This window comes from Scardinius erythrophthalmus (genome assembly GCF_964197995.2).
Source record: "Scardinius erythrophthalmus genome assembly, chromosome: 7".
NCBI lineage: Eukaryota > Metazoa > Chordata > Actinopteri > Cypriniformes > Leuciscidae > Scardinius > Scardinius erythrophthalmus.
In genome coordinates this window covers 41,761,989-41,787,529 of record NC_138227.1, presented here as the reverse complement: position 1 = coordinate 41,787,529, position 25,541 = coordinate 41,761,989, and the positions used below count along the sequence as shown (strand labels likewise).

Here is a 25,541-nt window from a genome sequence, read left to right as displayed (position 1 = left end):
TAAATGACAGGCGGAGTATGACAGGATACTGTTTTAGTCTTACTCAAAATGGTCCTCTGATTTCCTGCAAGTCAAAGAAACAGTCCACAGTTGCTTTGTCTACATGTGAAGATGAGTGTATGGCAGACAGACCAAAAAAAAAATTGTTTTAATTTTGATAATCCATTGCATATTAAAGGGTACATAACATGCACAGTTTCACCTAATCTCATGTTAATCTTGAGTACCTATAGAGTAGTAGTGCATCTTTAATATCTCCAAAAAGTGTTTAGTTTTATTATAGTTATAAAAGAAAAATACAGCTTTCCGATTCTCTCCGGAAAAAGCCGAGGTCCTGGAGGCGGAGCTATAGAGTCTAGCGGTAGTGCTTGATTTCCAGCAAAAGACAGAAATCTGATCCAGTTGTACTTACATGACTGGGGTCTTTTATCACTGGGACCGCTCCACATTTTAATAGCAAACGATTTGCAAATCCAGCGTCGACCTGGGCCTTGTTAATAAAACATTCGTCACTGAAATGACCAGAACACACAACCGCACTTGGTACACTCCGTTGCTGCCCCGGAAAAACAAACTGCATCCACTGTTCCTGTAACACTGGGTTCTTTGGAAAGCTGAACACGGTAAGCTTTCCCTCACATCCAAAAACACACTTTTTTGGAGACATTCTTGAACAAATCCTATGCAGCGCTGGCTGCCGATGATTTCCTGTTGAAGCGCGTTGATGTGCGCGGTCTCGCTCTCCTCTGGTCGACGTGTGCGCGGGCGAGCTTTTCCGAGAGAAATGCTCATATAAGGAGTTCCACTCTCATCTACGTCATTAGATCCACGATCGAAAAAAAAACAGCCGAAACTTGTACCAACCCAGAAGTAAGATTTTCGGCACAGAAATTCTCCGTTATTCGTCCAAAATATATTTTTTAAACTTTGCCCATGTTTAGCATGAGAATCCATCTCTTTAACACTGTAAACAACTCTGAATACATGAAACACCATTGTACCCCCCCCCTTTAAAATGGATGTTGTTGCAACTGAAATGAAAATTGAGTATTCATCCATTTGAGTATAAGCACCCATTTTCTTGTATTTGCACTAACTGCCATCTAGAGGTTTCACTGGATACATCAACTGATCGCCATAGCACCTGCAGATATTTAAGGTTATTAATTAAAATTAAATACAAGTATATTTGGTCCAATTGCTCCCATGTCAGGTATCTGTAATGCATCCGTAATGCCTAACCAACTAATGTAAAATGTTTAAAGATACCATTCTATATAATAATAATAATAATTAAGCTCTTAATGTTCTTTCATGTTCTTTATTATATACAACACAATTTGTTATTCAAGAGCAGAAAATGGTTACACAGTTCGTTGAAAAAAACAAAACAATGAACAAATAAGTTTAAAAACATAAACAATTTATTCATCAAGTCACTTACACATACACATACTCGTACTAATCAACTTACTCTTACTGAGTTACTAATAATGGTGGAAGATGCAAAGGCCTTCATCAGTGCATACGACATGTGTGGGACTACAGCAATTGACACCACATTCTGACATCAGACATCATTCTACCAGTGTACAGTTGATACAGTGTTTATAACCCCACCTAAGTTTAAAGTTGTTCTATCTTTAATCTTGTAGATTTGAATTTTGTCAACTAATTGATTTATTTAGCAGTTCAAAGTTTACATCATAAAGCTGTAATATATTGATATTTATTGTTTTACCAGACACAAGAGGCTTTGTTACATTCTTCTCTAAGCTTTGATTTTATTAACACTAAATATGACCAAATTAAATTATAACTTGTATGTTAAATCAAGCTGACAGTATGTTTACCTAACAGCTATACAATGAGAATGCCAGATGAGGTAACTAAGGCTACGTACCTACATTAATGAATAATTAATCCGGATACATTTTGAAAACGGCGTTTTCGTTTATAAACGCTCTCCGTCCACACTAGCGTTTTCGGACGTTTCAGTGTGGATGAGAAACTTTTGAAAAACGCCTGAAAACGCTAAATTCACCTTTGCTGCGCATGCGTAAAACCCCACAAAAGATCACTGATATGATTCAGATGGAAAAAAGTTATCGCGCAATTCTTCTGACAGGATAATTTTATTTAGTAAAATATCTCACCATTCACTGATGCGGTCCAGGTCGCATGCAGTCACCATATGTTTGGTCTAAAACACTTCTGCTCTCATGTATTGCTGCAGGACAGCGAATGTGAGTAAATTCTGTTATCTTTGCAGGACTGTGTGCAATGTAGAATATTTTTAGCAACAGTGTGAAAGTGAATAGCACATAACAGGCACAATACTGGTATAAACATGAATATATATTGGTACAATATGGTCACATGACTAAATTTACGTTATCGTTTTTAATAGGCTACCACCGGTTTCACAGTCCACACTACAACAAGAAAACGGCGTTTTCAAATGTATCCACTTTCGAGTGCGTTTTCAAAAAAGCTTCATTTTCATTAATAAAAATGCCTTCTCAGTGTGGATGGAAGGCCAAAACAGAGAGAAAAATATACGTTTTTAAATGAAAACGTATTAGTGTGGACATGGCCTAAGTAGTGAGCAACAATAAATATTCATTCTGTTGGGTGTATGGCCAATTTTATCTTTTTTTTTTTTTCAGTGCGTTACATCAAGGCTCAGTAGGACCGATCCAAGGGCACACAACATCATGGTGTAGAGGCTTCCAAAGTGTCCGAAGGCTGAAAAAAAAAAAAAAAAACTTTGTTATTACCATTTATCACACTGCATATAAACATTGCATGATTTTCAAAGAACAAAAAAAATACAGTGAATACAAATGTTTATTTACCACTGGCCATATTTTTGCCATCACTGATCCTTGTTGACTGAGACCCTGATGATACAAGTAAAAATCTATATTAATGCATATAAATCTATTTACACTCACTGAATCCAGTTTGGAAATTCATCCACTCTAAACAGTTTTTTACACATAAAAAATTGAGGCATACGTTTAAGGGTTTAAAGGCATCATGTTTCAAATGATGTGTTAATAAATCTTTCTCAAAATGGTGCAGTCTCAAAACTGCTGATCTCATGCTCTTTAATGAACATGCCCAGGAGAGCAATGGCCAGTCCAGATTTGCACCAGATTGCATTTACATGCAGCACAAATGTAAACTATCTGTCATGCCAATAAAGGGGACTTATAATATAACTAAAAATAGAAAGAGAGACAGCTTTTAACCAAGTGATGGTGGAATTTCAGCACTTTCTAAAATTAGAGAAAACATGAAAGATACCATGAGGGAAAGCAGAGTTTCCAGTTCTCATGCATTTGGTGTGAGATAGTGGCTTTCTAGTGTCGTGCTGAATTTTGACAGTCACCTTTGAAATTTAGCACAAATGTATCCCGTTTCTCTGGATCATCTTTGAGATGTTTGTACACCTTGATTTAAGTCTACCTTTGGCAAATTCTATTGACTGATTTGGAAAGGTGAAATCCAGATCCTGGAGGGCCAAAATCCTGGACAGTTAACTACAACTTTCCTGGAACTTTCTAGGCTGCTTCCCTACTATATAGTAAGCGAAAAACAGTATGTGACAAAAGAAGTATGTCCGAATTCACAGTACTCAAAAAAAGTACCCTGATGATCTATTTTTCCAGTGAGATTCTCAAGTGTGTATACGATGGACACTTTACTATCCCTTGAGGCCACGGGAGAGGATTTATTAATGGCAGTGAAGCGACGTAACTGGTGGGTCACATGAACATAACAGCATGGCGAATGTAGTACGTCCAGATTACATTCATACTACACATTCTTACTTTGTAGAACATACTTTTTTTAGTGGCCGTGAAGTAATTACTTATTCAAAATATGTACCTACTCAAGAGAGTGTGTGATGTCGGATGCAGCCCTAGTAATCCTGAAGACCTTAATTAGCTTGTTCAGGTGTGTTTAAATGGAGTTGAGCTAAATTCTGTAGTTAAGGATTGGACACCCCTGAGAGCTGAAAATGTATATTGGTGCAAAACCAAGCCATGAGGTCAAAAAGAACGTCCTGCAGAGCTCAAAAACAAGGCACAGATCTTGTGTAGGTTACATAAAACTTTCAGCTGAATTGAAGGTTCCCAAGAGCTCCATTGCTTCCATAATTTTTAAATGGAAGAAATTGAGGACAACCAGTACTCTTCTTATAGCAGGTCACCAGACCAAACTGAGCAATCAGGGAAGAAGGGCTTTGAAATGAGAGGTGAACCCAACGGTCACTCTAGGCTATGTTTACACGGAAACGATCTGAAGAGAAAACGCAAAAGTGGCGTTACGTTATCACTTTTTATTCTGCGTTTAGACGAGCGTTATGGGGGGGAAATCTGCGTGCATATGTTGACACAAAAGTGTGTGAAATTCGATGTAGTATGCACTCCAGGTGGCTAGGTGGCAATGTGAAGCACTGCCACACAACAACACCAAGTCCGCACGCCTGCGTACAACCTTCCTTCTACTTCTCTCCCTAGTAGACTTTTGCGTTTTTACCCTTTAGACGGGAACACGACGGTGGAGCGTTTTTAAGATTTCCACTCTGGAGGGTTTTTGCGTTTTTAAGCCCCAAAAACGTCGTCGCCGTCTAAACGAAAAGCACATCTGATAAAATATTTGTACGTTTTCACCCGCAAGCGTTCTCATGTAAACAGGGCCCTAGTTGAGCTCCATAGATTATAGATAGAGATAGGAGAAACTTGCAGAAAGAGCAGAAGAAACTATCACTGCAACACTCCACAGATATACATATATTAGTTCAGGCATGAAACTAGGGGTGTGTTTCCTGTACAACGATGTAACTCGCTGCTTAACTACTATAGTACGATGCATCGTTAAAGAAATCAAGTAGCTAGTCACGACTGTATCCTGAAACCGCATTGTCACAAATTGGTCGTTCAACCACGTTGGTTGATATAACGCAGGTGATGGAGTAATAATAACTAGGCTACTTTTAATGAATCTGTTTGAGATTGAATTAATGCTAGATGTTTTGCAATAAATTACAGACATGGCATTAGAGGACTTATTCAAATTTTTGTCAGTTATTTTGCTTTACTATTTCCAGATTCAATAATAGGCTCGTTCTTACGTAGTAGAGCACGTACGCACATGCACTCTTCAAAAACAACGCTTTAAATCTCTTGACAAACTAAAAGACGTAAATTACATTTGTATGTATTCCAAATACTGAATGTCATCTTGATAATTTGGCTCAAGGTAAGGATTTATTCAGTCCACATGTCATGCAAACAAGAAACTATGCTTCTAACCACGAGAGTTGTCATTCAAACCACGCAACTTTGGGTTGCTGTTTGCAAACGTTGGTTAGAACGATGGTTTCGGAAAACACAGAGTCGTTAAACTATGCTGACAACAAAGAAACTTGCGACCACATTTGGCTAACGATGCTTTCAGGAAACGCACCCCGAAGTACTTCCTAATACATAGAACCATATATGTTTTTCCCTAGCCTGCGATCGCCATGCTGCCGATTATGAAAACTTCTGTTATACGCCTCACCAGCGCCACCTGTAGAGCTCTGCTACGGGGGCTCTACCATTTTCTTACAGCAGCCTATCCTTTTGTTTGCAGCAGTATCATATATGTCCCCCCAAAATCAGGAATATGTATATTCCATGCCCCATGCCAATAAATGCTAGTTGAAATAATCCACTCTGAGAGTTGTCATGACTGAACAGGCTTTTGGCAGAGAGGCCAGACAGAAGCCTCTCCTCAGTACAAAACACATGGAAGCTTGCTTGGACTTTAATGGACTTGCAAACAAACACTTAAATGACTGGAAGCAGGCCCAGACTGGCCATTGGGAGCATCAGGAGAATTTCCTGGCAGGTTATGGGGAACTGGTCAGGGTTGAAAAAAGCTGAATGCCACAAAATAAATATCTATACAGTAATTTATACTATATAAAAATTTAAAGAAAAAATAATGGTGTTAACTGTTTTTTTTTTTTCGTTTTTTTTTTTCTTCATCATTCAAAAATGCAGGTTTTATGGTAAGGGATGAATGCAGAGCAAACAATGGGCTTTTATTTTAAATTAAAAATAAAACTAATACAAACAAAAACTAGCCTGTAGGGGAAAACAGACCGGCAAAGCACAAGGGGCACAACCGACGACAAACTAGCTCAGGATTGAGTGAATTCAGACACTGAGTGCGCCGGAAGGGCTGCCGCTTTTGCATAGTTTGAGCTTGCTGTTTAATAATGAATTGAAACATAGCAAACTAGCAGCTCCAGTTGTGATGAAAAGATTTATCATGCATGTATAAATCGTAATTAAACAATTTAACAATCAATTAGAAAGGAATTTATACCTGTATGATATTACACTGGACCAGCGCGGTTTGGAAAATGGATGGATGGATGATTCAGCTGTGGCGAGACGCGGGAATTCATTCAGTGCATGACTCTCACAGTGCATTGTGGGTATTCTCTAGCCATTGAGCATACATCAGTTGTACATTCGTTATTGCGGTGCATTGTGGGATCGAATGAGTGCACTCAATAACGTCCACTATGGTTTCCGACACCACTGCAAATGGATGTTGTGACAAATAGTGGCCTATTTAATGGTATAGAGGGAGATTTCAGACAGGCTTGTTCGACTTCATGCAGCGCTGCACAGACCAATCAGCAGCTGACTTGAAGCAGTGCACGCCGGTTAGAAGTTTTGCCTGACTTGAGGCAGCGCAGACGCCACGTCATTGTGACGTATGCCATCAAAATTCGATTTGAGAGCGGCCGGAGGACTTACAACTGTTTCACGATTGGCCGGATTCACCGCATGACAATGATCACGTGTGTTTCGTGTTTATTCTGACACCTACAGTTCCACTAATGCTCACAAATCTGTATATTTTTAAATCGTAAAAGCTATTTTCATGTCGTCGCGATGTTATTTTATGTCATGTTTATCAAAATAAAGCTGATAAAAAACATAGGCCCCACTTCAATGGTATTTAAATTGTAGACTTATGTTGAATTTTATTCAAACAGAAGCTGTATTAGGCAGTACATTGAGTGAAAACGTCTCTGAAACATCTGTGTATTTGACAAATATTGCATTTATTTCACTTTATCTCTGATAAAGTAGCCAAACTCCACTCGAGCGTCACTACGGGAAGCAGAAAGTGTTTTCTGCTGCTCCCCGACTGCAAGTGGCAACTCTCGCTGATCGGTTACATCGAGCCGAAGCTGGAGTCGAAACGCACCGAATGACACGAGAACATACGGGCAATATGAACACTCACGACCAGTGTGACCACACAAAATAAGACTACATGAAATCACACGGCTGATAAAAAAAAAAAACATGAGCCACATGATAGACAAAACATGACAATATGAAAGCAAGAAGCCAATTTTAAATAAACATGAGCCGCACGCTACACAGAACATGACAACAAAAACACACGAGACAAGAGCGTGAATATCCGAACCCTGGCACTGAACCAAAAACCAAACTAAACAAAAGTGCCGGGATCCAAACACCATGGTCCACACACACAACTTACAAATTAGCATATGGCCTGAGCAAACTCAAAACGTCATGCTCAGCTCACAACAAGACAATAGGAGTTTCAGGGAGCTGTCACGTCTAGTTTTGGTTTTGTTTTGTTCATGTTTCATGTCTTATTTTTGAGGTTTTGTGTTGTGTTATCCTGCCTTGTGCTCCCCTTTGTCATGTGATTCCCTTGTCCTCTTGTGATCATGTCATGTGCTTCCTTGTTTAATGTGTTCTCATTGGTTCAGTGTCTTGTCAAGTCATTAGTCTCTGTGTATATATGTATTCATGTTTCCACAGTCTCTTGTCTTGAATTGTTTACTGTAAATCTCTTTTGGTATGTGTGTCATGTCATGTCATGTCTTCATGAAACAGTTGAAGCAAATGTGCTGTATTGTGTCGAGGCTTCGAAACAATCCGACACGGTGACCCCTAGTAATAATAATATTAAAAATGAAATCTTGTTAAACGTGGTGTATATGAAAAAGAAAAAGATATGCGTATGATTATTATGATTATTCTTTAAGTTTATTTCTATGATTAATCCTTTCAAACATTATTCTTGTATTGATCCATTTATGCTTTTTGTTTAAAACCATATACTCATAGATATACACATATTAAAATGTTCTCAGCAGACCAGACATTTAGTATAGCCTACTTTTACTCTGACAAATATACATCTATTTCTGGGCTAGACATGCTATTTGTTTTATTCCGTTTTCTGCTCAGTGTGGTATCTTGTCTAATATGTGTGGTATAGGCCTATCTTGTTAAGGCTAGTTTCACATGAGATGGTTATCTTATACTTGGAATTATGGTACAGCTGTATTTGCATGAGGTGGAAATATTTATTTGGGCCTTATTTCTGCTTCTTAGGGATTCACACAGAAAGCGGTTTTGCTTTGAAAAACGGAAAAAAGACGCGGTCTTTTAAAAGTTGAACTTATTTGAACTTGAGTGCTGCGTTTTTAGAGCGTCGTGTCATGCACGTGATGCTGCAGAAGACGCGAGACTCAAGCGCAACGGTCATACATTGAAAAATAAAGTAGCACAGTGGAATGGAAAAAAGTGATTTTCCGGTAGGCTTATTTAGGAGAGCTTATTAATTACGAAAACGATTATTTATTTCTGCTAATTATTATTTTGTTTCAGTTAGTTTTTCAGTAACTGTTGTTAGTTTCGTTTAATTTTAGTTTTTCATTAATGTTGAAATTTCTATTTTATTTCAGTTTACGAAAATGTTTTTTGACCAATAGTTTTAGTCTTAGTTTGTTTTCGTTTACGAAAATAACCTTGGTGGTCAGAACATGCATAAAAACCCCTTTTACAAATGATTTATTGAAAGTAAAATCTTTCAAACACAATTATCTAATCTTCTAATAAGATTTCTCAAGTGTAGCCTATATATGTTCTTTTATCAATTGTGCAGGGTTTGTTTTGTCTGTTCTATGAATGGCTCAGCTAAACAGGCCACTAAGAATAGTAACTACCATTATTAATTTTAATTATACTAATGTCTAATTAAAATGTCTACCAATGTATAAAACTGATCAGAGATCAGGTAAAACCCACAGACACTTGTCCATTGGCTCTCAGTGATTCATGGGTTGACAGAGATCATTGCCCTCTGCGTTGAACCATTGAAATTTTGAAATGTTTCGAAACAGATATTACGTAATGAAGCCTCGTTTCCTGAAATCACGTGACTCTGGCAGTTTGATACACAAAAGACTCGTAAAGGCTTCGAAGCTTCATGAAGCAGTGTTTTGAAATTGCCATCACTAGTTATTCTTAGTCAAGTCTTTTTTTTTTCTTTTTTTTTTGGCTCACTTTAGTTTGGATTATTGCAAATAAAACTCTCCTCAGTGGATCCATTACAATCTGTCACCAAACTAAGAATAAATCCAACTGAAGTGACAGAATCCTGACACAAATCGGCAGACAACATTTGGAATATTAAAAAAAAAAAAAAGATTATTTTTGAAAGTTTCCATGACTAATATGGAAGCTTATGGGTAGCAATATTCAATTTGAAATGTAATATGCAAAATCACAATGCAATATGTAAAATGGCAATGCATTTCTGTATTTAAATTTACATTTTCCAATACATTTGTGCAATGTTTGGTGCAAAAGGAAAATTCAATTATATAATTTACATTTGCCATTTCATACACTAGTTTTAATATGTAAATTGAATACATATTTTAACGCTTTTTAAGTTGCAAAATTAAAATTAAAATGTATTACAGAAATTATTAGATATGTTTAACATGTTCAAGCAAAAACTGTAGCAAAATGGTAATTTAAATGTATTTTTTTCTTAATTGCATTTAGACTCACATTTAAGACACTTGCGATTGCATTTCCATTAAGTGCAGCAATGCACCAATTGCATTTAATTTCATTTTGCACCAATGTATTGGAAAATTTTAATTTAAATACAGAAATGCATTCCCATTTTACATATTGCATTGTGATTTTGCATATTACATTTCAAATTGAAATTTGTTACCCATAAGCTTCCATAGACAGAAACCCCAACAAACCTTGATCTACATCATCGTTTAGCAATATGCGGGAGAGATCCACAAACATCTGAGATCATCTGTCTATAAAGACTACGAAAGTTATAAAAGATCCAAAAACGCAGAAGAACATTCACAAATATTCTTATGACAGTATACTGATGTAATCAGCTCATTATGTATGTATTAAACTACAAATGTCGCTTTGTGTATTTGTGGATTATATTGTAAGATTTAAAAACCATGTAAGCTTCTTATGTGTACATTTTCATGCTTGCTTTTGTGCATTCCTGGATTTACTTCTGCATTTGTGAATTTCTTGCAGTATTTGTGAACAAAACATGAATAAAAATCCTTTACTTTAACTTTTGCATTGTTTTTGTCCTTTTACTCCTAACCTTTAGAATGAACAGTGAGAAGCGCCTCCATCCCCGCATGGATGTGGTCGGTCACATGACAGTGCAGCAGCCACTGTCCAGGAATTCCTGCAGTCAGTTCTATGGTCTGAAATGTTCCTGGGAATAGGTCATATACATCAGCACGATGAGAATGATCCATCTGAAGGAAAGAAAACGAGAGTGTTTGAGGGACAGTTTAACACCTAAGTGGGATTTAGACATCATTGTGCTTCAGAAGTGGGTCTACTAGGGTGGCATGGTGGGGGTTAGAAATGCTAAGAATTAGGCCCAGTCCACATGTACACGGGTATTTTTTATAAAATGAGTTTTTCCTCATAAAAAAATCTCATTTACTTGAAAACGCTATAAAGCTCTGTCAAGAACATGGTGGAACACGCCAAACCAACAGGTGGCGATATAACCCTGATCGTAAAAACATGTTGGCCAATCAGAAGTCTGAAAAAAGGTTATTACCAGTTCTGGTAGGCTAACAACATGTTGCCATAAGCAGTAACCTGCGTAGAATTGCATTCTGATGCCTCTGTTCCACAGTATGATCTGTATCTGTACATGTTATAAGCCCTGTTAGCACAGTTATTAGCAGCAATATTTTGGCTATGTCCGCCATTGCACAGACTCGCCTCATGTGAACAAAGGAGATAGCAGCGTGCACTCCGAAATCACAAGCCAAAATCTCTGCTTTCACCGGCTACATGACAACAATGCAACCAGTGTTTATAAAAATCTTCACCCTGGCAGGAGTTTTTAAAAAGGTTCGGTCCAGTGACCGGATACTGCACTTGTGTGTGGACAAACGGCCAAACCGCATAGAAAAAGCTGCGGTTTTGAAAATACCTGTGTTCGTGTGGACAGGGCCTAAGTATTGCCACCCCATCTGCCACTGTTCTGTCAGTGGCACTGCCGCAAGGAGAGCTGTACATAAATGTAAACAGTGTTTCTTAGGGTGCTTTCACACTTCAGATTCGAATATATTCAGATTCGATTGCCTGGTCCGAACCCAATTTCGATTTCGATTGCTGTTGAATCTTAACAGTAAAAAGACTTGTGTGAAGAGCAATGTGGTAAATTTACTGGAAAATGCAATCTGATGAAAATGCAAATTTACCAGATTTAATGTGTGAAGGCTGCTACTGTCATAGTGCCCTGGATATTGAAATATTGCTTCTTTTTTAAAAAGAAAATATATTTTTAAACAGTAACATTATTGATTTGAGGTGTCTATGAGGAAATGCAGCTCACATATTTATGGACATGAATGTATATGTCATGCCATAAATTTAAAAGTAATAGACGCTTGCTTTATGCTGGTGTCGATACACCTCTTGTCATGAATATACCTTGTAAATGAAGCTCTGGCCATGGAAATGCACAGTGTGCATGTCCACTTCGTTCCCCAGTCCTAACAAATACCACTCGGTCTTGTCTTTCTCTGTCATATTTAACCCATGGAGGTTAGCATACATCTTTCCATTAATACCTGTGGAAGAGGAAAAGAGTTTTAAGTTCTTAAAAATAAGCAATCTGAATGTACCACGTACATTCTCTCTTGCAACACAGATAATGACACACACACACACACACACACACACACACACACACACACACACACACACACACACACACACACACACACACACACACACACACACACACACACACACACACACACACACACACACACACACACACACACACACACACACACACGCTTACCATGCATTTTGTTGCTCTCCATAAAGCTCTCATTATATTTGTCAACTCCATCTGCCGTAAGGTAAAAGTTTATGTTTTCATCCAGGTAGTGGGACTCATTTTCATCAAACACCATGAAGAGGAGGGCAAACTCTTTATCAACGTCTTTTCTCCGTCTTTCAGTGTCCAGGGTGCCTTTACGGCACACTATCAGTGGACCCACCAAACCGCTCATCAAGTCCTGAAGGACATTCACATAGTACATCTGTAAATCTTCAATCATACTGTAAAACCTCACATTATCATGCTTACTTATTGCTTTCATAACATTCTTTCAAATAAGATCTGATTTCTTTACATGCAATACACATACAAATGCAACATTTTCGTTAAAACTAAACAATAAAGGTTTTGTTTGTTAACATTAGTTTACTACATTAGTTTACAAGATCAATAAACAATTATTCTACAGCATTTATTAATCTTAGTTAATGCTAATCTCAACAGTTTTAAGATCAAAATAAGTATCTGTTAACATTAGTTAATGCACTGAACTAAAATAAACAACATTTTTATTAACACATATTAACAAAGGTTAATAAATGCTTTAAAAATATAATGTTGATTGATAATTCATATTAGCTAATGCATTAACGACCTTATTTTAAAATGTTACCAATTTTTCATACTTGGTTTATGTAAAACGCCTGCAATGTGCTTGCAATGTATAATGTATAGATTATATTATGTATGTGTTTTATACCTCAACAAAGCTGACAGAAGAGTAGTAGGCAAACGTTATACAGTTTGATTCATTGCGACCCGGACCTGATCGTTCTGGAATGGTCCAGTTGTATGTCAGCATCTGACCTATAACACACATAACACACATAGAAATATACTATTCTCTTCTGCACACATAATAAGACAATATTTTTTTATTATAAACAAACCTGGAGGAACACCATTTTGATGGGGTTCACTGGTCTTCACTCCATGGGCATGAACAGAATATGGCCTGCTGGCTTTGTTTTTAAACACAACCTGAATCCTCTCACCAACCTCAGCTCTAAGGATGGGTCCTGCGAATACAACAAGGGTCACTACAGAACCACACAGGTAAAGAGCTAAAACAAAGAGACCTGCTATACCAATGCTAATTGTTTATGTAACACTGATCTATGAATTAGTATTGCAACAGCAACAAATTACACCTCCTACACACACACACACACACACACACACACACACACACACACACATACATATACATATATATGAAAATTCAGCTTTGCATCACAAAAATAAATTACATTTTAAAATATATTAAAAAAGAGAACCATTATTTTAAATTGTAATAATATTTCATAATATTATGTTTGTTTGTTTTTTTTAACTGCAGGCTTGATGAGCATAAGAGACTTCTTTCAAAAACATTAAAAATAGTAATGTTTCCAAACTTTTGACTGGTACTGTGTATATATATATATATACATACAGCGGGGAAATAAGTATTGAACATGTCATCATTTTTCTCAGTAAATATATTTCCAAAGGTGCTATTGACATGAAATGTTCACCAGATGTTGGTAACAACCCAAGTAAGCCATACATACAAAAAGACACATCACACAAGACACATCTCATGATGGGTAAAAGCAAAGAGCTGTCTCAAGACCTTCGCAACCTAATTGTTGCAAAACATAATGATGGCATTGGTTATAGGCGCCAATCTAAGCTTCTGAATGGTCCAGTGAGCACTTTTGGAAGAATAATCAGAAGAGTTGTCCAAGAGCCAACACCAAGTTGTATGGTGTTTTTAGGGTAATGTGCACACAATATGGTGTGTATTATGGCATCCAAACAGTTCAATTTTGCTCTCATGTGACCACACTATATTCTCCCAGCATTTCCTGGCTTTTCCAAATGTTGTGCAGCAAACTTTAAATGAGCTTCAACATGCTTTTTCTTCAGTAATGGAGTCTTGCGTGGTGAGCGTGCATACAGGCCATGGCGGTGGAGTGCATTACTTACTGTTTTCTTTGAGACAACAGTACCTGCTATCTGCAGGTCTTTTTGAAGCTCTCCACAAGTGATCCTTGGCTCTTGGACAACTCTTCTGATTATTCTTTTCACTCCTCTATCAGAAATCTTGCGAGGAGCACTGGTCGAGGCAAATTTATGGTGAAATGATTGTCTTTCCACTTCCGTATTATGGCCCCAAAAGTGCTCACTGGACCATTCAGAAGCTTAGAATGGCGCCTATAACCAATGCCATCATTATGTTTTGCAACAATTAGGTTGCGAAGGTCTTGAGACAGCTCTTTGCTTTTACCCATCATGAGATGTGTCTTGTGTGACACCTTGGCAATGAGGCCTTTTTGTAGGCCATCATTTGGGACTGAACCAGCTGTTATTAATTTCCACTGACAAGGGGATGGATTGCTTTTTAATTACTGTAAGTTTTCAGCAGTTCTCTTTCCATGCCTTTTTGCGCCTCCCTTTCTTCATGTGTTCAATACTTTTTCCCTGTGTCATTTCACATTATTACACATAACTTAATATCTGAACTTATTTTTGTTTGTTTCTTTGTATGTATGGCTTACTTGGGTTGTTACCAACATCTGGTGAACATTTCATGTCAATAGCACCTTTGGAAATATATTTCCCCCGCTGTATACTAAAATGTTTGCTGAGGGGTGTACTCACTTTTGTTATATATAATAATAAATACTTTTATAATAATAAAAGTGTGAATTTATGGAATGAAACTGAATATATGGAATGAAAGAGCAAATTTGACAGTACTTAATGAATAATGTATAGCTAGTTATATCCTGGTTATCAGACTGATATTCCTGATCAGATGAAATAGCTGGTCATACTCCAAACAACACAAACAATTTGGAGTCTACATCCTGTCGTCTTGAGGATCATATTTTCAATATTTCAACATTCGTAATGCTTATGAGTAATCGTGTTCATCAGAATGTTGCTGAAAACATTATGCATCATTATCAAATAAATGTATGAATCTCTTAGGGAGATGTTGGCTGAAATAGCACTCCAGGTAGAAGCTGATATACAAGTGCATGTTATGCCCATTTGGAGTGCACATTCTGCATCACTTGTAGATAGGGGCTTTCTATAGGCGCTCTCTGTGAGGTGGAATGCATGTTTCTTTCTGTATTTATGTTTGCCTGATACTCAGGAATTTCCAGGCCTGTGAGGTTCACGGCATTCAGTCTTCCGTGATGAAATAGTGAATGAATTTCTTCATTAGTAGAACTGTACTGAATAAAATTACCAGTGTTTCCCCAGTACATGCATTACTATAGCTCATCATTACTTAGGATTGCTGCTACTTTGCCAGTTTCATTCCATATATTCAAATTTCATTCATTATTCAGAGTACCATTCCATATATTCAGAGTTTGATTCCATATATTCAGAAATTGATTCCATATATTCAGAGTATCTTTCAATATATTCAGTTTTATTCCATATATTCAGAGTATCTTTCCTTATATTCAGAGTTTCATTCCATATATTCATAGTTTCATTCCATATATGCAATCTTTATATTATAAATACAATAAATGAATTTCTTGAACCTTTAAAAAACTTCAAAGAGTGTTGTCAGAGAAAAAGGAGTTTACAAAGTCAGATGTGCCATACCCATTATCCCCAAGTGCTCCTCATCTGGACGCCTGGGCTTCTGTATGGTAAATGTTCCATCTGTGTATTCACGAAACACCACCTTCTTATATTCAGCACCAATCTGATTATCTGATTGTACTAGGTAAATACTTCCAAAGCTGAGTAAAGAAGGACAGAAAATGAGAGAAAAAAAAATAAAGACAGAAAAGATAATGTGTGCATGAATGTGTAAATAGGTAAAACTGTGTGGCTAGCTGTGTGTGAAATAGAGGGTCTCAAGCACGAGACTTGACTCTTCTCAGTCAAGCCTCACTTGAAGTGTTAATCTTAACCCTAATGTCTCATTTTAGAGCTCAATTTATGTGTAAGAACAAATTTGCATATATGTTTGTGGGCATACCTATCCTCCAGTGTAGCCATGTGTTTCTCCAGTTCCCATGTTCGGTTTGGTGCATAATTCCACAAAACTTCCTCCGCTGCTATATAGTACTGCACTGTGGAGGTGAAGCTCTCTGGTGCAGGAGTCTTTGAACAGGTCTTCACTGTGTAATGCTGACGCATGCCCGACTTGTAGTGATCAGTTGTACGACAGCTCAGCTCAAACTCGCCTGGAGCAAAAGTGCATACTTATAAGCAAATGTTTACTGTCAAAAATAATGTATTTTGCTTATATCTTTTAATTATTTAAGAAAACAACAAGCTTTTCAGACATTACAAGACTTAGCAACTGTGTATCAAAGCATAGAACTGGGATAATCATCCCTAATTTTGTTAATAAATTTGTCGTGCCAAATCCTACATCCCCTTGGACCCCAAGGGGTAGTGGTTCATAAAGCCTGATCTAAATGCCTTTTGCATTATGTAGCTGATCAAATAAATCAGAAGTCATGATTAAACAGTTCTTCAAAGTGGATTATGCAGTGTGTTTAATATAGTTTGTCTGGATATTACATTGGTGCAAACAATATTTTTTTCTGATGTGATGCCTCAAAAACAGTTCCCCTTAGACAGTTAATCATCATAACACAATTCACATATACATAACTACATCTTTTTAAATAAATATAAAATAAAGCAATAAAAAAAATATCACTGTAATTTTAGACTATACTGTAATTTACAATCCAAATAGTTAATATTTAATAACATATTAATTTACATGCAATTATTATGCATGCAGACGCTTCTACAAACATTTGTGAAAGAATGGGTCGCTCTCAGGAGCTCAGTGAATTCAAGCGTGGTACCGTGATAGGTTGCCACCTGTGTAATAAGTCCATTCGTAAAATTTCCTCACTACTAAATATTCCATGATCAGCTGTTAGTGGTGTTATAACAAAGTGGAAGCAATTGGGAACAACAGCAACTCGGCCACGAAGTGGTAGGCCGTGTAAAATCACAAAGCGGGGTCAGCGCATGCTGAGGCTCACACTGTGCAAAAGTCACCAACTTTCTGGCAATAGCTATAGACCTCCAAACTTCGCGTGGCCTTCAGATTAGCTCAAGAACAGTGCGTAGAGAGCTTCATGGAATGGGTTTCCATGGCCGAGCAGCTGCATCCAAGCCTCACACCAAGTGCAAAGCATTGGATGCAGTGGTGTAAAGCACGCCGCCATTGGACTCTAGACCAGTGGAGACGTGTTCTCTGGAGTGACGAATCACGCTTCTCTGTCTGGCAATCCGGTGGACGAGTCTGGGTTTGGCGGTTGCCAGGAGAACGGTACTTTCCTGACTGCATTGTGGCAAGTGTAAAGTTTGGTGGATTATGGTGTGGGGTTGTTTTCAGGGGTTGGGCTTGGCCCCTTAGTTCCAGTGAAAGAAACTCAGCAAACCAAGACAATTTTTTGGACATTTTCATGCTCCCAACTTTGTGGGAACAGTTTGGGGATTCCTGTTCCAACAAGACTACACACCAGTGCACAAAGCAAGGTCCATAAAAACATGAATGAGCAAGTTTGATCTTTTCCCATGACAATACTTTTTTATCTACAAGCCCCCCAGACCAAACTCAATATTTATTTCAGAGTTGCATGATCTTCTTTCAACAATGTGCACTACCACTGCCAACATTGTAATACTTGGAGATCTTAATGTTCATCACACATAGCTGACCGCAACCCGATAGAACAGCTTTGGGATGAATTAGAGTGGAGAATGCGAGCCAGGTCTTCTCGTCCAACATCAGTGCCTGACCTCACAAATGCGCTTCTAGAAGAATGGTCAAAAATTCCCATAAACACACTCCTAAACCTTGAGGAAAGCCTTCCAAGAAGAGTTGAAGCTGTTATAGCATAATTGTTTCGGTTTCAAGGATATCCATGTTTCGGTTTCTCCATTTGAATGACGAATAAAAACTATTGATACCTGCTGATATAGACAGTTAATTTCTTATACGCATGTACTCCTAATGCACATGTGTTCAAGCACAGCTTCTCGGTCCAGACACAGCCAACGCAAGGCAACAACACTGACGGTTTTCGTCGTTGCTTGTTCTTTAAAGTCGGCTTGGTGTGTCCCAGGCTTAACAAAGCATACACATAGCACACTAGCATATTTCTTCAACTCAAATCCCTTAAGCAAGTTTCATAAATTAGGTCAACCGGAACCACTTCACTTATACCATGATGTATTTTTTTACATGGAAAGACGAACAGTGTCTACGCTGATATTAGTCTCTGTCTGTATCACTCTTATCCCAAGATAAAGAAATGGCTCGTTTCCATCGAGCGGTACAGTACAGTACAGTACAATACGATTCGAGATGGTAAACCTTGATCTGGCTTGCATTTCAAACGCCAACAGTACCCTTCCTTGATAGGCGTGGTGTATGCCAGAAAGTTGTGATCGATGTCATTCTCACGCAAAGAAGAAAGCGACAGAGTAAACAACAATGGAGGACATACAGCATATTCTTGCTTCTCGGCATGTGGCTGCTTGTCACAAAAAAAACAAAAAAAAAACAAACATTTGTTGCAACAGTATTGTGTTTCAACTGTAAATTAAAAAATGGTGCCTCTTGTGTTGTCATTCCTCCTCAGCACACACAAGTGACGATTCTCTGTCAGCAAATCAACGTTCTGCAGTGAGTCTAGCTCCACCCTTTAGGGACCGGACTACTGTGCTTGGAACCCCAACGGAAGGGTCCCAAAAAAGTGGATTGGTTCAGTTCGGTATTTTGGTACCATTCAAAACTTCTGACAATCAAAACGGAAATACTTACATCCCATACTGTACTGTACTGTACCGCACGGTGGAAACGAGCCAATAGACAGTCTAATCCAATCTGTATCCTGGCCAGATGTTGGATTTGCACCCAGCCCAGAACATACCACAACACGATACTTTTCGGTCAGCAAAGACCTAATCTACTAATTGGCAACAAACGTAACTACAACATTGCAGGTCTGTAATTTCTTTACCATCAAATTACCAAGTAAATATGTAAAGATTTTATTTATTTCCACTTTTTCCTCCAGTAATGTACCTTATGTTTTCATGTCTTCCTTGTTGCAAATACTTGCATTCCTGTGACATTTTGAAAAGCCTTTACATTTTGTGTTATTGTTATTTTTGTTGTTGTTGTTCTCTCTTGTTTGAAATCATCAGTGAACTAAATTAGTTAAACTACAACTTGCTAAAAAAAAAAAAAAAAAAAAAAAAAAACATGGCAGAGTCTGTTCTGGAAATGACCTACTAATAATTTACTAATGGAAAATAACCTACGCAAATAATTTTTTTTCAGAACATTCTGGGAAACAAAAATCGCTGGTTTAGGATCTGGCACAACACCGAAATCATTATTAGCATTACAAGCGATGTATCAAAGCCAATCACACCATCCATAACTTGAGCATAATGGATAAGCATTGTCACACCAACACATCCCTGATATAAAAAGCGCTGTGACTTACCATTGTTGTCAGGTGTCATGCTAACGGTCACTGTGGTATGTGGGAAAATGCTGAGAGTGTCACGGTTCATCCCATCGCGCTGAAATGTGTTACCCTGAAAGTAGATACCATGGATATCCACCTCTGTGCCCAAGCCAAGTGTGTGCCACACAACATGTTCCCCGTTACACAAATCCAGACCAGGCAGGTTTCCATACATGAAGCCATTTACCGCTGAGAAGAAACACAAACATTCTTAATTATAATACTGCCAGGAAATAAACTTGTATATTCACAAAGTGAGGAGGTAAAAGTACATGATTGTGTGATTAAACACACACAAACACATTTATGCATACCATGCATCTTATTGCTCTCCTGAAACTCATCATTATTTGGATCTGAATCATCACTGCCAAACTTTTTAATGTTCTGTTCCAGGTACCAACTTTCATTCTCATCCATCACAGAGAATAGCAGGAAAAACTCGTGCTGAATTTTGTCAGCATGCTAAAGGAACACACCCAAAACATGGAAACACACACACACACAAAATATATAGGTTACTATATTCACCTGCATAGTCTGAAAAGCAAAAGATGCATTGCATATATGGCACATTCCACCAACAAGGTACACTTGTTTGGTGTCCAGTGATTTTTTAAAAGCAGTACACAAATCTTATTTTTGTTGTGAGACTTATTAGATAAAATTAATTATTCTAGTATGAAAAGTAACTAGTTTCAAACAAATCCAATATCTGTATCATAGCTATTAAACCTAAATGACCAATGTAACATAATATCCCACATTAGCTGTGTCGTGCACAACCCTGTTATGATTTTCTGCTTATGCTAAAAACACAATTAAATATGACTTTTCAATTTTTGCACAAACTACAGTGTAGAGGCCATTCTTCAAACAATCAAACCTATACTGTAAGAAAAAAATCTAACAAAGATATTTCTTTAATTTATGGAAATATAGGTTTATTATAAAAGCAAACCAATAATTAGCCCAAAACTTGATAGCCCCAATTGAGTGACTATTTAGGTTAGATTTGCAAACCTGTTACCCACAAAAATAAAACAGCTTGTATAAAACAAATCTTGATGTCTTGAGGTTGACAATAAATCAACCCCTTTCACTGACCATTTGCAGAAAATGGAAAAAGTCCTTCCTTTTTCAGGTCTCAAGTCTTTTTCCTTCTTGTGCCATATTTGTGGAAAGTACCATATTGTCTGTATTGGCCTACAGTGTGTGAGTTTGTTACCTGATGCCCACTTCCATCAAGAACACCTTTATTGCACACTTGTATGGGCCCAAATAAACCAGAGTTAGTGTCACGAACAGGATCAACGGCGGAATAGTATAAGTATGAAAGACAAGGTGGATCATCGGCAGAGGGACCTTCAATTACTCTCCAGTGATAGGTGAATCGTTTACCAGGAGCCACAGAGGATCCATCTTTTTGAGTACCTGTGGAGGAAACAAAAATAAATAAATACAAAAATAATAATAAAAAAAAAAAAAAAAAAAAAAAAAAAAATATATATATATATATATATATATATATATAAACTAAAAATGATTTCCCTTCATTATTTATGCAATGTATTTTTTAAGATTTTAGCCAAATATTATGCAATGTGTGTATTATACTATTATTCTTTATGTTCAGTTTCAAAATAAAATTCTCAACAAAGGTCTAAAGCAATGGTAAGCATTTTACCAAAGGCCCTTTTTTGGATGAATGCCCCTCTACTTTGCTCTTAGCACCCCAGTTGAGAACAGCTTGAAGGTCTACATGATTATCTGTGTGTACACCTGTAGCTGTATATGACTTACCATCCTGATACATTGCTCCTTCATAGGCCTTCTCATAATGCAAACCATGTGGCTGAATGCTATAGTTATGAGTAGCTTTATTAAGGAATGTCACAATGATAACATCACCCGTCTCTGCTCTGATGACAGGACCTAGGGTGGGGGTGGGTGGAGAGATAACAGATCACTTACCATCTTCACAACAGAATGTTTAAACTATATTAATATAACTGTGCTTTCATGAAACTGAAAAGCACTCATGTAGCATGGCACCAGTTCTACGGCATTTTGAACTCTTAAAGTATAAACTCATAAAGTCAGCAAGGAATCAAAAGTTACCACTTTTATTTTCTTTATTAATGTCACCTGTCTTATTGTTAACGATTCATTTGTGCATGTTTTTTTTTTTTTTTTTTTTTTTTTGGATCTTTAATCAAAACTTGCTATTACTGTGATATTCCTGTGCCGTATTGCAGGTAAGCGATTTACATTGAGATGCCCTAGCTCACTTTTCACAATCCAATTAACAAGCGATGTATGAGTCAAAGTCCTTTCCTGCATTTTTCTTTTTTCTTTTGTTAAGCCATCTCTCTCACAAAAAAATCATAATGTGGCTAAGTAAGTAACTTCCATTTAACGCATACTTTAAAATATTATCAAAGACATATCAGTGTTCTTAAGACAAAAGTAAGGATTTTACCCAGAATTCCAAGATGCTCATCTGAGCCCACAATATGTGTTTTGGTAGTAAATGTTTCATCAGTATATGAAATGTATCTGGCCTTGCGGTAAGTTCCACCCAGTTTACCACCATCACGACTGAAGTACGGCTCAGAGTCACTGCAGGAAAAAAAAGACATTAACACGCCAATTCAATGACAACATTAACACTTATATTATATAAAAACAAATTCAAAATTAAACTTCAGATAAGAGTTAATATCAGGTAGGAACCATTAGCCACAATTATATCTATGATAATTACATTAATGACATCTTTGAATCTCTGTGTACCTTCAAAGGCTTCAAAAACAAGGTCAATTGAGATATGTTCAAGGCCCACTGAAGAGCCTTGGAACGTGCAGCTTTGTATGATGTGTTGATGTAATTTCCACTGAAACAGGAAGCTAAGGCGGGACATATTGAATGGCCCCTCCCCCTTTTCAAATAGCCAATAGCGTTTAGTTTACCTCACAGACTGTAAGTCGTATTTGACAGCACCATGGAAGCGAATCCAAGTGCTGATGATACGTTGGATTCAAGAGGCGTGAATAAATTATAGCCATTTCATTCTTAACCAACGTACAGTTGGAAAACGGAATAAAACTCGAGCGTTTGAGCAGATGAACACACATCTCTGACCCATATTGCTCCATGACATGTCAACGGTCGCTTTGGCCAGGTGGTATTTATAGCATAGGCCAAAGTGTACTAAACATATTCATACTAAAAGCTAAAAAACTTAAATTTTGATTTCAGGGGGCTTTTAAGGTAAAGCGAATAAACCGAGATTAGACTTTTATCTTAACTTTAAAATCCAGTGTACTTCCCAAATGGATGTTAAATGGTGTTCTACTCCTAAATCTTTCTGTTTGCAACATTGTCTGTGTTCAAATTAATAGTGGCAAAAGTTTATCCAATCAGAATTTATTCCCTGACATTTACAAGCAAAGCGTGAGTCTGACCTTCACCCCTTAAAGGGATACTCCACTTTTTTTGGAAATAGGCTCATTTTACAACCCCCCCAGAGTTAAACAGTTGAGTTTTACCGTTTTCGAATCCAACCACTTTTAGCATAGCTTAGCATAGATCATTGAATCGGACGAGACCATTAGCATCTCTCTCAAAAAAATGACCAAAGAGTTTCGATATTTTTCCTATTTAAAACTTGACTCTTCTGTAGTTACATCGTGTACTAAGACCGACGGAAAATGAAAAGTTGCGATTTTCTAAGCTGATATGGCTAGGAACTATACTCTCATTCCAGCGTAATAATCAAGAAACTTTGCTGCCGTACCATGTGTCCAGCAGGCGTAATGATATGACGCAGCGCCTGAAAATAGTCCCCAGCTCAGTAACTTCCAACCAGTGGCGGCTGCTGGTCTTTCAAAGAGGGGAAGCTCATTTTCGGCCTACATCATAAAAATTATTCATTTATACGTAAATTCTACGTTCCTTTTCAAGAAAATGCTCTGTGAAAAATGAATGTAATAATATAATAAAAGTATAAATAATAATATAATAAAGTATAATAATAATGCTAGCCTACTAATAATAAGATATTTTAAGAATTATTTTGAAATTATTACTAATAATAATAATATAAAAAATACAATAAGTAATAATATAATAAAGGTATAAATGTATAATTGTGTGAAATGTATTATAAAAAAAATATGTGTATTCATATTAAACCCTTTTAAACGTAAATTTAAAATATTCTGGCTGACCCCTGTGAGTTTCCATGGTGACGCGTCATTGCTTGTCACGTGACAAATCTGCTTTTATTTCATTTTTTTATTCAAAATATTCACAAATTTATAAAGTTATAAATAAATAAATTAATAAAGTTAGCTATGGCATGAAATATTTGATATTCCGATTGTCAAATATATGCAAGTGGAAGTGTTATGTTGTTTAAACACCTTTAAAACGATCGCGTTAGTTTGTGCCACTGTTCAGAGAATCGGATCTGTTGGATTTACAGCACGTGAATTCATCCACTTCTCCCGAAATACATGAAAGTAAGTGGCCGGTGAACTGGGAGAAGAATATAGTTAGCTTAAAATTAAAGTTACTTACACAACACAATACTTACACAATCTGATGAATAAACTGAGTTTGCCGTTGCCCATCACTGCGGATTACTGGAGTTCATTAAACACACCATTATTGAAAATTGGCTAGCAATTTCGACAAGCAAATACCAAGAAATAGGTTGCAGCAGTTTGTCTTTGAAAAATCCGCGATGGGACTGAGCTCGAACAGCTTCAACATCAGCGACTTTTTTTATTGTATGAAATCGCTGTCAATCAAAAGGAGACACAGCCTTTCGACAGACCCTCCAATCATCACGCGGAAGCCCGGAGTCCAGGCCAGCCCACTCCCCGTTCACCCCCAGAGAAGCTGAGCTTCCATGGGCGGGACATAATCGCAGCATTTATCCAATCACCGTCTAGTTTCGAAGCGCTGAAAAAAACTGTTTGAAGCAGCCCCATAGAAGTCAATGGAAGCTGGGCTTCAACAGGAAAATGCACTGGCTGTGACGCTACGGGAATGTATGAGAAGGAAATCGAGTCAGCAGACCTGCTGTATGTAACTGATTCTGAACGAACTCTTCTTTGAGACGAACGTTTTCTAACGCATTTTAGTCAATAAAATGTTAATACAATAGTACATATTTGACCGTTATTTTTTTTGACATTATAGGGGAAGCCGAGCATCCCTTGCAGTCTTAAACAAATCGCCACTGCTTCCAACGTGACTGGGACTAAGTTTGTGTAGTTTCAGCCGGCAAGCAGGTTGTCACGTTGGTTATGTTGATGGAAGTTAGCCTATTTTCAGGCGCTGCGTCATATCATTACGCCTGCTGGACCCATGGTACGACAGCAAAGTTTCTTGATTATTACGCTGGAATGAGAGTATAGTTCCTAGCCATATCAGCTTAGAAAATCGCAACTTTACATTTTCCGTCGGTCTTAGTACACGATGTAACTACACAAGAGTCAAGTTTTAGGTCATTTTTTGAGAGAGATGCTAATGGTCTTGTCCGATTCAATGATCTATGCTAAGCTATGCTAAAAGTGGTACCGCCAGACCCGGATATCGGCTGAATGGATTCGAACACTGTAAAACTCAATTGTTTAACTCTGGGGGAGTTGTAAAATGAGCCTATTTCCAAAAAAAAAGTGGAGTATCCCTTTAAAAATCCCTCAGCAATAC

General features: G+C 37.4%; 1 protein-coding gene across 1 annotated transcript in view; it reads right to left on the bottom strand.

Annotated features, from left to right (window-relative positions):
- Positions 1–1,402: 1,402 nt before the first annotated feature.
- hephl1a (hephaestin-like 1a) overlaps positions 1,403–25,541 on the bottom strand; it is a 30,412-nt gene continuing 6,273 nt past the window's right edge. Inside the window, 14 exon segments of the mRNA XM_081369753.1 lie at positions 1,403–2,748; positions 2,859–2,903; positions 10,510–10,669; positions 11,868–12,007; positions 12,244–12,463; positions 12,986–13,092; positions 13,176–13,304; positions 15,901–16,040; positions 16,283–16,490; positions 19,794–20,006; positions 20,132–20,282; positions 21,046–21,251; positions 21,621–21,752; positions 22,300–22,439. Of these exon segments, the coding sequence (XP_081225879.1) occupies positions 2,666–2,748; positions 2,859–2,903; positions 10,510–10,669; positions 11,868–12,007; positions 12,244–12,463; positions 12,986–13,092; positions 13,176–13,304; positions 15,901–16,040; positions 16,283–16,490; positions 19,794–20,006; positions 20,132–20,282; positions 21,046–21,251; positions 21,621–21,752; positions 22,300–22,439 (2,074 nt within the window). The 3' untranslated portion in view covers positions 1,403–2,665.